The sequence below is a fragment of the Aulonocara sp. 'chitande type north' Nkhata Bay genome, linkage group LG14, assembly GCF_057382095.1.
Source record: "Aulonocara sp. 'chitande type north' Nkhata Bay isolate Kocher_YH1m ecotype deep benthic linkage group LG14, A_spYH_male_GT1.1, whole genome shotgun sequence".
In the NCBI taxonomy this organism is placed as follows: domain Eukaryota; kingdom Metazoa; phylum Chordata; class Actinopteri; order Cichliformes; family Cichlidae; genus Aulonocara; species Aulonocara sp. 'chitande type north' Nkhata Bay.
The window spans coordinates 7,613,578-7,629,408 of record NC_141357.1 but is presented as its reverse complement, the minus strand read 5'-3'; the positions used below and the strand labels follow the sequence as shown (position 1 = coordinate 7,629,408).

General features: G+C 40.2%; 1 protein-coding gene across 1 annotated transcript in view; it reads left to right on the top strand.

The window, feature by feature from the left end:
- The first annotated feature begins 3,178 nt into the window (after positions 1-3,178).
- acsl3a (acyl-CoA synthetase long chain family member 3a) overlaps positions 3,179-15,831 on the top strand; it is a 41,963-nt gene continuing 29,310 nt past the window's right edge. The window contains exons 1-3 of the mRNA XM_086260783.1: positions 3,179-3,544; positions 11,877-12,393; positions 15,140-15,317. Coding sequence (XP_086116909.1) covers positions 12,019-12,393; positions 15,140-15,317 — 553 coding nt within the window. The 5' untranslated portion in view covers positions 3,179-3,544; positions 11,877-12,018. The remainder of the gene's footprint in view (positions 3,545-11,876; positions 12,394-15,139; positions 15,318-15,831) is intronic.

Here is a 15,831-nt window from a genome sequence, read left to right as displayed (position 1 = left end):
TTTGTGAACCCCACTGTAGAGTGGGCAGTCGTAATGAAGAGGTTCATTTTATTTTGTAGATTTAAGCTGCTCTTCATATTTTTGGCCACCAGATGTCACCAGATTGCACTGTGTTGAAAAGCTTCCAGTAACTCATTTACAAGACAGCTTTGAAGATCTGCTGGCATCTTCCGAGCTACAGGGCTTATGTGAGACCCACACCCATCTAAACCAAAACTGACATGAGTGACTGATATGAGATCATTTCTGAGGACCTGAGAGTGGTGGTGGTTTAAATGTCTCCTTTTATTTTTAGATTGCAATGATGATGGAGTTCCTTAGACTTTAAAAGGAAAACAAAATCCTATCACACATCACTGCTGAAGATCTGGGGGATTTTTTGGTGGAGAAGAGCAAACAGACACTCAAAGAGCAGTAAGTTACTGTGACACCTACAGATCATCCACCTCACACCTGAAACTCTGTTTGTGATGAAGTGTAAATGCCAAGAGAAAACCTCTATTTTTTCTTTTGAAGGCTTTGGGACTTGGAGGATTTTGAGGAAAAAGAAGCCAAACCACTTCTGAAAATGGTAAGACTAGAAAAAAAAAAAAAAAAAAAAAACATGTTCTGGGTTTTCGTCCAAAGTTGACTGGTATTTGGAACTGTTCATTATTCATTTCACCTTGACTAAAGACCTAGTTCCATGATATTGCCTCCACCATACTTCACCAAGGGTATGGTGCTCTTCTGGTGATGTAAAGTGATTATGCAACTTATATGAACTTATATGAACGTTTATGAACTTAACTGCATAAGTTCATAAACTTATGCAGTTTATGCAGGTTTATTCTACAATGGCAGATGGCTGCATCTCCCTGAGCCTGGTTCTCCTGGAGGTTTTATCCTGCACTTAAACTTTTGATATATAGCACCCTCAGGTGGCTGCTGTTGTGATTCGGTTCCACATGAATAGAATTGAATTGAAAAATCCAATTCAATTGGTCACATTAAAGATGGGAAAACTTTTAAAAGTAAAATCACAAATATCTGGCATTTTAACAGAGATCAATTTCATTCATTTTTAGCCTGAATTATAAATATAACTTACTTGCGCTATATTAATTTGATGTCTGTTGTTCATATTTTCTTTCACATTTGTCATAAATATTATGAGTTGTCTTAAGGAGGGAAAGTAATATTATACTTTAAAGAAGATAATGTAGTTAAAAATGAATGCTATTTTCATAGTAAATAGTATTTTTCTTCATTTTCTGTCTTAACATATATGAAACATTTAAAAAAGCACCACTGACAGGACAGATAGCAAATAAGAGTCAAGTTCTCTCATAGAAAACAAAATGCACTACTATTTGTAATACTGAGGAGAAAACTGTTTGTTGGAGCCCAAGGCGAAAGTCAGATTAAATAATTTCAGGGAAGAAAAATGTATTGAAAAAGAGTAGCAGTATGTGAACTAGCTCAAAATAATGAATTGAAATGTCAAAAAGGACAGAGAACCCTTTTAGGGCTGACTGAAAACACCACCGTAAAGGGATGAGTGTGAAGAAACATTTGACTAGTAGTGATGCACTCCCATCACACAGGGTGGGGTGGGGGTGGGATTCTGGAGTCTATCCCAGCTACCACAGGGAGCAGGCAGGGTATACCCTGGACAGGTCCAGGACCAATGAACCTAACCTCAATAATTGCATGTCTTTGGACCTGGGAGGAAGCTGTGGAGTACCCGGAGAGAACTGAAGCAAACACATGATCATATATTTGCTGCTTGCAAACATATTCAGTCTGTTTCTAATCAAATCAACAGAGTACACATTCCAATGATACTTTCAAAAGCAATCTAAGTTGGATGACCTATTTTCAAGTCTAAGAATGATTCAGAATGAAAGATTACAGTTCTCCATATAGAAATGTCCACTCTAAAGCGTTTAAGCGTCGACTCTTTAGTCATCAAACCTGATTCGATTTTGGGACGAACATTGTTCAAAGTAAGTAAAGAATAACTTGTTGCAAAGTAGATATGATGAGAAACATGTACAATGTTGTTTCAGTCTCTTTTTTCAGTGTCCTAATCACATAAAGTCAGTCAATTTTACTTTATGTGATTAAAATCGCATTATTCAGTACAGACATAACAATCGCACTGCCATACACCTGGACAAAAAGCAAATAGGTAATAGAGTTGATTTTCAGTTTTCGGATTCATACCTGAAGTTAAAGTATTTATTGTTTTATCTGTTCCCTGTTATCTTGCTATGCTTCAACCACAGCAGCAGAAAGAGACAGGTTTTTGTCTGATCGTAGAGAATGATCGTTGCTCTCTTAGTGGAATTGTTGCACGGAGGATGTAACATCTATGCAAAGCACTGAGATCTGTCGCTTGGTCAGGATTAAGCCCTCTCTTAGCTTCCAGGTTAGCAAAAGTGTCACTGGAGATATTCAAATACATCCCTCCACAGATGTTGATGAATTCTACAAAAATAAAAAACAGGTTGTTAAAAACACTTGAACTTCACAACTCATTATATGAAATATCGTAGTATACAGTACAATGAAATGTCAGATTAGCATTGTGTGTCATATCACAGGCAAGTTTAGACCCTTTAATAATAGTAAAAGCTTTAAAAAATATATTATTTTCTGGAATAGTCTATCTTTTTCTAACTTATCTATTGACGACAGTACAGGATAGAATGAAAACAGGTTTTAAGTCCAGTGTTGTTGTTGATGCCATGATGTTACAGTGCGCTCACACAGAGGGAGGTTTGTCATTAATAGGCTCAATAAGACTTTCATTGTTGTGATAAAAAAGAAGATGCAGAGATTTAAAGCACACTTTAACTGAAACATTAAAAAACTTCAAATTGTTCTGATGATGCCAGGTTAAAACCTTACTGTTTAACAGTGTGTACTGTTAAACAGTAAGGTTACAGTAAAGGGATGAGTGTGAAGAAACAGTAAGGTCTGAAGTGTTACCCAGAGGTTGATTTTAAACCGCTGTCTGTGTGGTTTTACACATAAAAATAACTACGTTTATACGAACACTATTTTGCATGAGCTAATGATTATATACATTAAACAAACACCCAGGCAGGAATCTCCCACCACCGAGGAGCTCGACACCGCGCGTTGTCATGGCGACAAGCATCCCATCTTAAATTTGTCTATAAAGGTGAATTCGGGCTTCGCGCACTGGTTTGTGTGCGGGTGTCGTGCTCGTGACGTCTTGCTCTTTTGTGACCGTCAGTAACCCATGCGGTCATGTCGAGCCTTCCTTCCATGTCGGCCGGCCCCTAGCACGCGCCACCTCCGCGAGTCCAATCATAACTCAAAGAATGCCCACCCTCTCCCTCCCAACCCGCCATCCAAGTCGTCCTCGTACAACAACACAGCGCGCGTGTCACTTCCGGACCGGGCAGCGCACAGCATCAGCAGGCAGAGTGAGAGCCGATGGATGAACATATGAACGGAGCCGTCACAGACAGAGCCTGAGCACAGACACGCTGAAGACGTGCCAGCGATAAACTAACAGAAACATTTACCGGTAAGTTTCCTCGTCGTTTTGTGACGAGCACACAGGATGCTGTGGCACCGTCAAGCTACACTAAAAAATGAAGATCTACTCTGAAAGTAAGAAACTTTATGCGTCTAAAAACAAAAACAGGTCTAAGAGGTTTATTAAATGATGTTGAATGTCACATGTTCTAAATATTTGGGAGCTAACTTAGAGGCCTGCCAAATAAAAGAGCCAGTGACTGGGGGGATTTTATGTACTAAGTATTTTAAATAGCAGTTTTGCTATTAGCTTTCTGACTTGTTTCGTTGCAGGTAAAGATAAATAATGCCCATAATTATTGTTTTTATTGTTTTTTATTTTATTTTTCTTCTTAAATGAAATGTGGGCATTACCTCCCATGTTGTAAAGTGTTTTACTTTAGAATTTGAAACCGGAAGTGTAATTGACGGTAACTGGTTTGTGTTGAATGTTGCAGCTGGAACATCTGTGGCTCACTGCTGAGCCCACTGAACTGATAAAGTCATTGAAATTACACAACATGTTACATGTCTTTGGCCTCACTCTTAAGCCTTAACAAGGAATGATTTATGCCCCTTAAAATAATTTTGTAACATTTCTTCATGAGCTAATATAGGTCAGCTTATTACAGTCTTAATTTTTTTTGATGTGGAAACTTTTATAAATGTCCCTTTTCCATCTCTCCTTTGGTATTCACATTTACCCAATTACGAAAAGCAGACAAGTGGAGCACATTTTAAAAGAACATTTGTTGTACTCAAAGGCCCAGAGCGGAAAGTGTGTCAACCTCACCGCAATCCTTGCTCTAACACGTACAATCCTAACCTGCTGGCTGCTTTTAGTTTCTATTTACACAGCTGACGGGAACTTGCCTGTGGTGGCAGTTATCAAATGATGCAGGTCCTTTAGAGTGCTCCTGTACCTAGAGACAGAGACGCTGTTGTCTTGCAGAGGATGGTCCGATGTGATCAGCAAACCCACACACACACACACACACACACACACACACACACACACACACACACACACACACGCACGCACTCCTTCCTGCAAGCCAAGACACTAGTCTACTTCACTGTGCTGTTATAAAACACATCTGAAGCTGGGTATGGAGGGGAAACAAGGATTTTTATTTAAATTTACTGTGATTTTTCTGCTTAACTGTGAACACCCTCTAAGCTCATATCGGAGAAAGAAATAAGTTGTTGATTGGCATGCATGCCAGTAGTTTGTGTCACCACAGAAGCAGAGTAAAGCTGCAGTCTGATCCGCATAATCCAAGCAATTGTGTTTTGTGCTTTCACTCTTGTTGAAATCACACTTCATTGGTTTTGATTGTGTCATTATTTTAAATCTGGGCCCTCAAACCAAACACAAACATACGAACGAACCTCATATCCTATTTCTTTTTACACACACACACACACACACACACACACACACACACACACACACACACACACACACACACACACACACACAACCCCGTTCAGCTAGCTTAGTGTGGACCTTCATTGACATGATGGTTTCCCTAGCCCCTTTACCATTAAAAATGAATGCCTAACCCTAACCCTTACCCTAAACCTAACCATAACCTAATTGTAACCCTGACACTAAAACCACATTTTGAGCCTCAAAAAGGCCTTCAAACTTGTGTGTGTGTCCTCACAAGTGACTGTTGGTTCTCACAAGTATAGTAGAATGCAGATTTCGGTCCTCACAAAGATAGCTAGACAGGAACACACACACACAGAGTGTGACCCTCTAGCCTTGAGGTGCCCCATTTCAGAGTCGATTGACCCACACAGCAAACGGCTCAAGGATTATATTTGCTAACCCTGACCCCGATTGTTTCCGTTCGGTGCATTGTTTCGCCACAATGTCCTTGTTAAAGTTTCTGCAAGGTTTCGAGACCGCCTGCTTAGCTGAGTGGGTGTAAGCACTGTGACGTGTGCACACAAAAGACCCCATTCACGCCATCTCCTGAGGAAGCAAAGATTCCCTCACACACACAGGCGCACACACAGGCGCACACACATGCCGGCTCACCCCACCACTACGTAGACCGTACCACTATATTACTCAATTAATCCAGTGATTAACTCAGTGAGTGGAGACTGCCTGCAAATCTCTTGCTGTTGCATAAAGCTAACTATTCAGTAACCATTAGTCTACATGTTATGTATACCCATTCTTGAATGCAGGCGATTAGAGCCAGCCTTGTTATTGGTTGCAGTTTTGCAGTTTAGACTCTTGATCCTTCTTTTTCTTTGCAAAGACATAGTGCAGCTGGTGTGTAAATCAGGCTGCATGTGGTTGTGAAAAGCCTCTTCTAAACCATCAGTAGGTCAGGATGCTGTCTTATGGTCAGCAAATGGCTATTTAGGGCAGTTAGTGATGTAGAACCAGGACCATCAATCTTTTATTTATGCTAACTTGAGTATATTTAATGTAGCCAAGTGAAATCTGACCTTCACACATAGGTTTGGGGTGCAACTTGGTACTTTTTAAACTGCCTTATTTTTTCCAACATTTTTTAGCCTGTATGTGTCCATGAAGATATCTTACGTTCAATTTTGAGGGCTGAAAAATTGAATTACATTTTATTTATGTACCGCCAAATCACAGCAACAGTTGCCTCGACACATTTGGGCAGTGCGAAACATGCAGGTGGGCAAGTGGCTGGACCTAAACAAGTTTCAGCATTTCAAAGGTCAATTTCTTAGCTACATTTTGATACAAGGCTCATCCTCATCCTTCTGTGTCAAAATAAAATTTGTATCATCTAATGTTTTTAATGGCTTCATTTAATACGCTAAAGCTATCGTATAAAAAATTAACTGATTCTGAAGGCGTCAAGTGGAACTCACTGGTTTTTTTGGAAAGGTAGTGAAGTTATCAGGTCCCTTCTCTGCCCTTGCGCAAACTAACTAATGGTACCTGGTAACACACACAACCACTGTTAAGTTTTAAATATTGTTCAAGATGCAACAATGCTGGACATTGTGTGTTTTTTAGAATTCAAAATGGGAGTATTACTCCTCTGTAAAGGTTCGTGAGGGTCTGCAAATGCAGGATGCAGAGGGACGTTAAATCGCAAAAGATGAACCTTTAATAGCTGAGATAGACAAAGTCCAAAGGGCTTCAAAACCACAGCAGGATTCTAAAAAACAGAGAGCAAAAGAGGAACAAGTAAAGAGCAAATGGAGAACTGATAAGGAGAGAAGCAATACTGTTTAAACAGAGGTGAAAATGATCAGGCACAGGGGAATCTTATGAGCGCTACGCAGATGTCCACAAAGAAGCAAGGAAAATCTGTATAAACAAACAGAGACTATTTTAACCCCTCCCCCCCATCAACCCCCTCCCCCCCAAAAAAAACAACAACAAAAAAAACCAGGAAGGACAGTGCTGTAAAATAGTATTACCCTTTCACGATTAATTTTTTTATTTTTTTTATAATTTTCACACATACGTGTTTCAGACAGTAGAAAAAAAAGCAGAAATGTGAGAACAAACAACAGCTATGAAACATGCTTTCTAGGGCATAGTATGCAAACTTTCATGGTCACACTCTCACAATTTCTTTCCTCTACTGACACTGTGTGTGAGAGAGAGAGAGAAGGTGTTGTGATATTTTGATACCATGGTAGCATTTGCTGAGTATTGTTTGCAATGCCCTTTGTTTCAACCTCATCTCCTTTTGCCGTGAAACTATAGGTTGGAGGGAAAACACCAACAAATCACTCTTTTACCTATCACTCCCTTGCAGAAGATGTTTATGTGAAGACCATCTGGTTTTTGTGTCAGAACTCAGGATGTAGAAGACTTCTGTGTAAAATTTATAGGTCTTGTGAGTGCATTTTTATTGCCCTTGCTGAACAAAGGATTCCAACTGTCAGGACACCACCCCACCCAGTGGGCAGGGTCTGAACTGAAACTTGTTGTCTGCCTATAAAAAACTGCTGCACAAAGAATAAACTTTGAGTTAGTTTGGAATGACAATTTAGAACAGTCTCCGCGTCTTTTTGTTCTTCCAAACTGCTCCCGGTACTCCGGCCGGTACCGTAATTAACCGTTGATCATGCTTGAGAATATTTTAATTTTGTTATAGGTTAAAGGATGAACTCTGATGATAAAAGCCCACGCCTCAGAGAAACCCGGAATGGAGTTTCTGTCAGAAGGGAAGAGATAAGCCAACAAGAAAAGCTTCCCAACAAATATTTATTGCTCCTATTTTAGTGACGGAAAGATGCCAACTGACCTCAAAGTCCTGACCAAAGCCAAAGCAGCTGAACTCTGATACTAACTAGAGCTATGAAGTTTAAAAGATGTCACTGTTTGTTTAGCAGTAAGGGATCTCTAAAGACATGACGGGGGGACATTGTGTTTTCTGGAGTAAAATTCAGTATGTCTGGGTCTATCCTGCTAAACTTTCTCAATTTTTTTTTAAATCTCTCTGTTAAATGTTCTCAATTTTTAAAAAATCCACTACAATAAAAGCACTGTATCATTAGAACTAAACTAAATTAAAACACAAATCACTGGGCCTTTAACCTATGCCATGGTATGAAATGTGTCAAAGTGAAGGACAGAGTCACTGAGTTCAGAAGAAAAACAGATTTTAACTTTATTGCTTAATGGAAGTCAGGAGTCATTTTTAACTCATTCACTGCCATTGACGTCTATAGACGTCAATTGAAAAACTTACGTTGACTGCCATTGACGTCTATAGACGTCAATTACGTTTTTCAATGGGAGGGGCCAGAATACAACCTCGGGCAGCTTGTCAGTGAATTTTATTTTTTCATATATTTGTAAATAAATTGTTTTGATAAAACATAACCTTCCTCAGTGTTATTTCTGTTTTATAGAAGTGAAAAACTATTTTATATGTTAGAGGTGTCACAAAGCAAGAAATATTAGTGTCAAAGGCACTTTTCTGCTTGAAATGTATTTTTCACAAAAAGCTCGTTTTCTCCCTTTTTTTGGTCAAAACAGGCATTTTTGGTGGAACCCACCTCTCTTCTACAGCTGATTACTAAAGAATGGAAAATGGTAGAAACAAGCTTTTTTTTTGGATGAAAGAAGAGAGTCTGTTCTTCATTTTGGTAGGTTCAGCGTTTATATGATCATAACACACAGTTTTCTGTGGCTCTTCAAAAATGAGTAAAAATGCTCAAAAACCCTGGCAGTGGGGAGTTACCTGATTTGAAAATGGCTGGCAGTGAATGAGTTAACAACTAGCAGAAGATAGTGGAAATTATTTGATATTTTACAGGAGATCTAAGCCATCTGTTCCTCATTGACACTGAGCAGCAGTGGAAGAAGTTGTAGTCTGCCAGCACCATGCCTTCCTGAATCTTTTTCCTCTTGTTTAATAGATTGTTTAGCACAGTGCCGCTCATCCATTGTCTTTATTTCCTTGAGCTCCACTTTGAGCAAAAGAAAAATGACAAATGGGACAGTGGGGCCAACAAACGAACACTGAAGAGTGATGGGGTAAAACTTGTGTTCCACCAGGGTACAGTTTTGGTAAGCTTTAGCATCCTGTGATGAAGCAGGGCGTCCTTGCTGGGTAACGAGACACCAGGAAGAACCACAGAGCTGCAGAGAAAGGAGTCCATGTCCCACAGGGAACAGATGGTGGTCTGGGAGAGCAGTGCTGGTAAAATCTTTGATTTATTTATGAGTCTCAAAGGGACACTCGTGGGATGAGTGTGTACAGGAGGAAGGTGGGCACAGTGTGTGTGTTTTTCAGCGGGCAATTTTGTTTGAGAGGTGGGGGAACAATGTGAAGCGGCAAGATGAGCCTCTTCCTCCTATGAATAATAAATTACTGCTGCTAAAACGGACTGTTGTAGAGTGTGAATGTGCGCACATACACACACAAGCTGTTTTGACAGACGGTGTTATTTTAGCTGCACAGCTGCAAAGACGGCCGATGGCCTGAATAGAAACATCAATATACATTATGGTTATTTGTCATAGTAGTGCCCATAAATAACACCTTAAGAACCTTATTAACCCAGAAACTAAGAGAATAACAAATAATACTTAATATAGCACAGAGCTGAGTAGCGAAAACAGCTTATCAAAAAGAGTTAACTAGCCTAAAACCAAAGAGGGGGCTGATTCTCTGATCGCATAGTCTATGGTTGCAGTCTATGAAAATAGCTCACTTAAACTGTTGTACTTTACTGATAGGTTTATAGTCTCCATCACTAGTTTAATGCCTTGGTAAATATAACATCATGCTCATATTGTATCAACAAGTGGTTAAGTGGTTGCCAGTAGTGATGACAGTTTTAAGATAAGCATTTTTCCAGCTCAGTCACCACACCTAACAGCCAGATCGTCATATTATTCGGCTGTTGGGTGTGGGTATCCTAGTAATCCACAGTAATCGTGATCTGGTGTCTGTGGTGTCTCAGAGTCAATGAGACATTCTTCTACAGCTTGGCATGACATTTAATTTACTTGAATCACTGTAATTATTAACTCATTCACTGCCAGGGTTTTTGAGCATTTTTACTCATTTTTGAAGAGCCACAGAAAACTGTGTGTTATGATCATATAAACGCTGAACCTACCAATATGAAGAACAGACTCTCTTCTTTCATCCAAAAAAAAAGCTTGTTTCTACCATTTTCCATTCTTTAGTAATCAGCTGTAGAAGAAAGGTGGGTTCCACCAAAAATGCCTGTTTTGACCAAAAAAAGGGAGAAAACGAGCTTTTTGTGAAAAATACATTTCAAGCAGTCTGATATTCACTGACAAGCTGCCCGAGGTTGTATTCTGGCCCCTCCCATTGAAAAACGTAATTGACGTCTATAGACGTCAATGGCAGTGAATGAGTTAATAGAGGTGAAGACATTTTAAATGTTTGGTTATACTGGGAACTAGTTTTATTTACCAGTCCTGTTTTCTCACCCCAAATTTGAAATCATTGTTTCTCTTGACAAAAGAAACTGTTTAACGTGACTCATCCTCAACATTCTGTACTAAAATCAGTCAGTGCAGTCCTAATGCTGTGCCTCTTGGATGGCAAATTTACATTTAGTTTTCTGTATATAGAGTCATGGTAAACATTAAAGTAAGCTCTCTTTAAATTCTGAGGTTTTGTGTATCAGGACATGAAAAAAAAATCTGGTCTTAAACTCAGATGAATGAAAACACGTCCTCATTTCTTCTACAACTACATGCTTTCAGATAATTTAAAAAATCCCATTGATGGGATAGTGTAAGATTTCAGTCAACGTAGGCTTTTTAAATTGCAAAATAATCTCAACTCAAAATTCACTTAATGTTTTGCTTTTTCCTTCATGGTGTGAAATAAACATTCATGCTGAGCCTATTATTTTTTAGTTCATTGACCAGGTTCTGTATCTATCTTGAAAATTAGATATTGGCACTTTACACTAACTGGTACCTATTGGTAAGGCGCTTTTATATTGACATGATAATGTTGCCTAATTGCCTTCATGGGTTATAGGGAACTACACTTACCAGGAAGTCTGTAAGATAACCTTAACGCTAATCTCTGTTCAGGACTCTGGATAGCTCCCAAACTCATCTTCTGTAGGTTACAGTCTCCGTCACCAAGTGCATACCTGTTCTGTGTGTGTGTCTGAAGAAGCTAGGGATGAGGTGAAATTTCAAAGATACGCACACACAATACAGGCACCTTTTACCCAGTGAAGTAGATGTGAGGTAGTCCCTCTACGCAAACCTCATCACATTCTCTCTAAATTTTACATCATGGAGTTTAACGGGTGGATTCTTGAGCTATAGCTTGTTCCCTGTTCTTATCTGCTCCTGACTTGGCTATCTCCTTCTGTCGAGTTGCTTGAATCCTGTCACACAGCCCACATGTAGACTTTCAGAAACCTCACAGTTAGTGTAGTTTATGTCTGTTATAGCTGACCTTTTTACTTTTTTCACTACGTGTCCCCATCCTTTTTGATTTGTTTCTCCTTATATTTCCTCTCTGGTCTCCTTCCTCACCCCTTCATCTGTCTGTGTTGTTTTGCTGTCTTCGACACTAACAGTGACTGACATTGACTGATGTGCTCTCTTCTTTGGCGTGAGTGCACCGGACACAGGAGTTGCAGGGTGGGGAAGGAACATTTGAGTAAGAGAGTCGGTGTGTAACACCATCTCTTGCCAATAACATAATAACAAGCTTCTGCTTTACTATCAGCGAGAACATGTGAGACAGTGCTTTGTTTCAGTTTCAGAATGAATCTCTTGGAAAACCACAGGAGTGTTGTAGACACAAGCATAATTTTGAAACTAGTTTAAAAATTTCCTCTAATGCCATGTTGTGGATATTTTTTAGGAGTATTGCAGAGCTGTGGGCATTGCATTAGCAGAAAGGGAGAATTGAGAAGGCAACAGAAGAAACAAGGGAGCAACTGAACCAGCACGAGCAGGCACTTCTTCCCCGCTCTCTTCTCTCTGCTTGTCACAGCTTTGCCAAGATGAAGCTGAAAGAGGACCTGAACCCCATGCTGCTGCTCCTCTTCCACCTCATGGTGTGGATCTACACCGTCATCACCTTTCTGCCTTCCTACCTCCTTAGCTGGGTGTCCAGACCTGACGGGAATTTCTACGGCTCAGAGGAGGAGAGAGCCAAGAGAGCCAAAGCTCGTTCGGTCCTGGGACAACCAGAGGGACCATACCGAGCAGTGAGCTCCATGAAGAAGCTGGTCACATCTCTACATCCGGGAGTGGACACACTGGATAAGATGTTCGAGTACGCAGCCATGAGGTTTCCCCACAGAGACTGCCTTGGGACAAGAGAGGTGATTAGCGAGGAAGATGAGCGACAAAGCAACGGGAAGGTGTTCAAGAAGGTAAAAAATGATATGGAAGTGAGGAAGTAAATGTTGTGTTGTAGTAGCAGTGTAGCTAAAAAGGGGCTATCCAACATTCTATTACAGGTACTTAAAGGACTACACACTTTTATCTGTCCCTTAAGTATGCAGCTGCAAACAGCATTTAAATTTAAGAAGTATGTCTGCTTACAAATGGGGTAATAGAAATAGCATAAGAAGGTGCACAGAGAGTGATATTAGAAGTGGCACGGAAACTGAAAGACTCACTATGCAGTTGCAAGTTGTGGGGTTGGAAGTTGCATCTAGAGCCGGGAGAATGGTGGAAAAAGGAAGGATTGCATTCGTTGAATCATACAAAGCTGCTCTAGAGTTCAAGAATAAAAATATTGATTTTGAAATAAGTAAAATGGGTACAATTTCAGGATTTGTCAGGAAATATCTTATGAAAGGTACCGTATATATAAAACACAAGTTTTATATATATCCAACGGATGAATATTTACCATTTTTATTAATTTCTTTCCCATGTGGGATAACATAGAAGATACTAAATTGCAACCCATAAACACCCTTGTGTGTAGCTCCATGTAGGAAAATTGCATCGACAGTGGTTCAGTTATAATTCATATTTTCATAATGACTGTGGTATGGATCTGTGAACTGCATTAACACCCAGCGTGCAAACCTCATTTAAAGCTTGTTTAAACAAGCTTTGCCTCATTTCTTTATCTAGTGTGAGTTATGTTAGCAACGTGCCTGTTAAAGCATAGCATTGAAATACATGGCACCTTTTCTTTAAATCTAACAGGCCCAGCTCTCAGCCCCCAACCTCACATTAAAAAAAAACATCTTTTATGTATTTAGGATGAATACCTGAAAACCAGCTACGCAGTGTAGCTTTTAATAAAAGTTACTCACTCTAGACTAAAAAGAGCTTTTGCTGTGAACTATTTTCATCTGCAGATTACTGTTTATTATTGAAGGATCCTGTTATTCAAGTGCAATGCTGTGCAACACTGTGGCTCAGTCGTGTATTTGTAAGACAATAGTTTTAGAGAGTTATTACTCAATGTGTGGATTTCTATGGTGTGATATGAAAACATCATATCCATTGGATAATAAGCAAGAGATTGCATAGCCATGTTGGACAGGGTGTCAGTCAGTGTAAGGAAGCCTCTGATAGGGACTGGGCAAAGAGCAGAAGGATTCTGAGATGTCAATCAATAGGCAAGCTGTCAAGCTTACAGCTTTCAGAAACTAATGAAGAAAAAAGGAGGCTAGACATTTTTCATATTCTAAAAAATAAAGTTTGTAAAATTCCAAATGTCTTCAAAATGTTCCTCTGTGACTTCTCTTGGCCTGCTATCTAGACAAACCTCTTGTTAATGTTTAAAATGTTCAAAATCCACTTCCAGATGCTGCTACTCTTTCAGCTGACAGCTTGTCTAGTAGACCACTTATTTCCTTCCATCCATCCATTCGCTTCCGCTTATCCTTTTCAGGGTCGCGGGGGGCGCTGGAGCCTATCCCAGCTGTCATAGGGCGAGAGGCAGGGTACGCCCTGGACAGGTCGCCAGTCTGTCACAGGGCTAACACACAGGGACAGACAACCATTCGCACTCACATTCATTCACACCTAGTGGCAATTTGGATTATCCAATTAACCTATCCCCACAAGCTGCATGTCTTTGGACGGTGGGAGGAAGCCGGAGTAACCGGAGGGAACCCACGCAAACACGGGGAGAACATGCAAAGTCCACACAGAAAGACCCCGGCCTGATGGTGGAATTGAACTCAGGGCCTTCTTGCTGTGCGGCAACGGTGCTAACGACCGTGCCACCGTGCTGCACTTATTTCCTTCAACCTTGCAAATGTTAGGACAGAGGGTAGAGTATGAATACGAAGTAGCAAAATCAAAACAGTAAAAAAAAGTATTTGTTATTAATCCAGAATTAGTGTAAATTGGAGCAGAAAGAAAGGAAGAAGACTTCTGCTTTCAAGATTTTTGGCTATGTTTTCTTCTTCAGTGTGCCTGCACAGTTAGGTGTTTATGTTACTTGTGAATTACCTCATTAAACCCAGTGGCCTGATCCCTGTAATCCATTGAATCTCCACTGTTGAAACACTTATTGCTGCAATAGTGCATAATTAGGCTGTTTAGCTAGCTATTGTTCCCAACCAGTGGAAAACAGCACCGTGTAGTCACTGTGGCTCTGTGTCCTTCTGCGTGTTTATGTGCACTGACATTTCTTAACCATTAGGAGCCGGTATAAGCTCACTAATACATGTGCAGGCAGCTCTCTGAACATAATGAGTGGTGAAGAGAATATCCAGAAGCCTATGCTTATCTTTCTCTCGTGCAGCTGATGACCGTGACATGCAGCAGCATGAGAATGACAGCAAGAGGAAGTACTTCTGTTTGGCAACAGTGGACAGTTGCTCCCTTTCCTGTGACTTCTTAATAAGGAACAGGCCAAGCATGTGACTGTGGGATGGGACACAGGAGCAGGGCTTTGCAACAGTTCAGTGGCTTTTTTAAGGAGATAATAGATTTGCATCATTCCATCTTTCAGTTTCTTACCATTCATCTTTTTCCTTGCTCTGTTCCTTTAATAAAACCCTGTATATTTGACAAAATGAATGAATAAAACCCATTAACACTTATACTTTGTCTTCATTGAGACTGGAAACAGTTTTCTCTTACTTGACAGCAAGATATTTATGCGTCTTTCTCCGGCCTCCCCTCTTTCCAACACCCCTGCAGGTAATTCTGGGCGAGTACCGCTGGCTCTCCTACAAGGACACCCTCACGGCAGCCTCCCATCTGGGCAGCGGTCTGGCGGCGTTGGGGCAGCGGCCTAAAACCAACATCGCTATCTTCTGTGAGACACGAGCAGAGTGGATAATAGCTGCCCAGGCTTGTTTCACATACAACTTCCCATGTAAGTCCAGGTTTCTCTGAGGACTTAAACATGCAGCGAACATTGCATACATAATGCTAACACAAGGACAGAAACATCGATCTCTCTATACTACTATGCATCTTTTTGTTTCATATGGACTTTCCATTTGCCCTCCTTTACACTACAGTGGTCCCTCCTTTATCACGGGTGTTACGTTCTAAAAAATAACCCGCAATAGGTGAAATCCACGAAGTAGCGAACTTTATTTTTTACAATTATTATAGATGTTGTAAGGCTGTAAAATCCCTCACTACACACTTTATATACTTTTCTCAGACAGGCATCGACATTTTCCACACGTTTCTCTCTTGTTTAAACACTCTCAAAGTTCTCTCAAAGAAAAATATATCCAGTATTATAGAATGAAACCAAAGATCACACTCTGTTTTCAGGCCCAGACCCTGGGAATAGAGCAGCTGCGAGAGAATACAACATTAATGAATCAATGGTACGGAAGTAGAGGAAGCAAGAAGAATGAGTTGAGTAAAGTTTG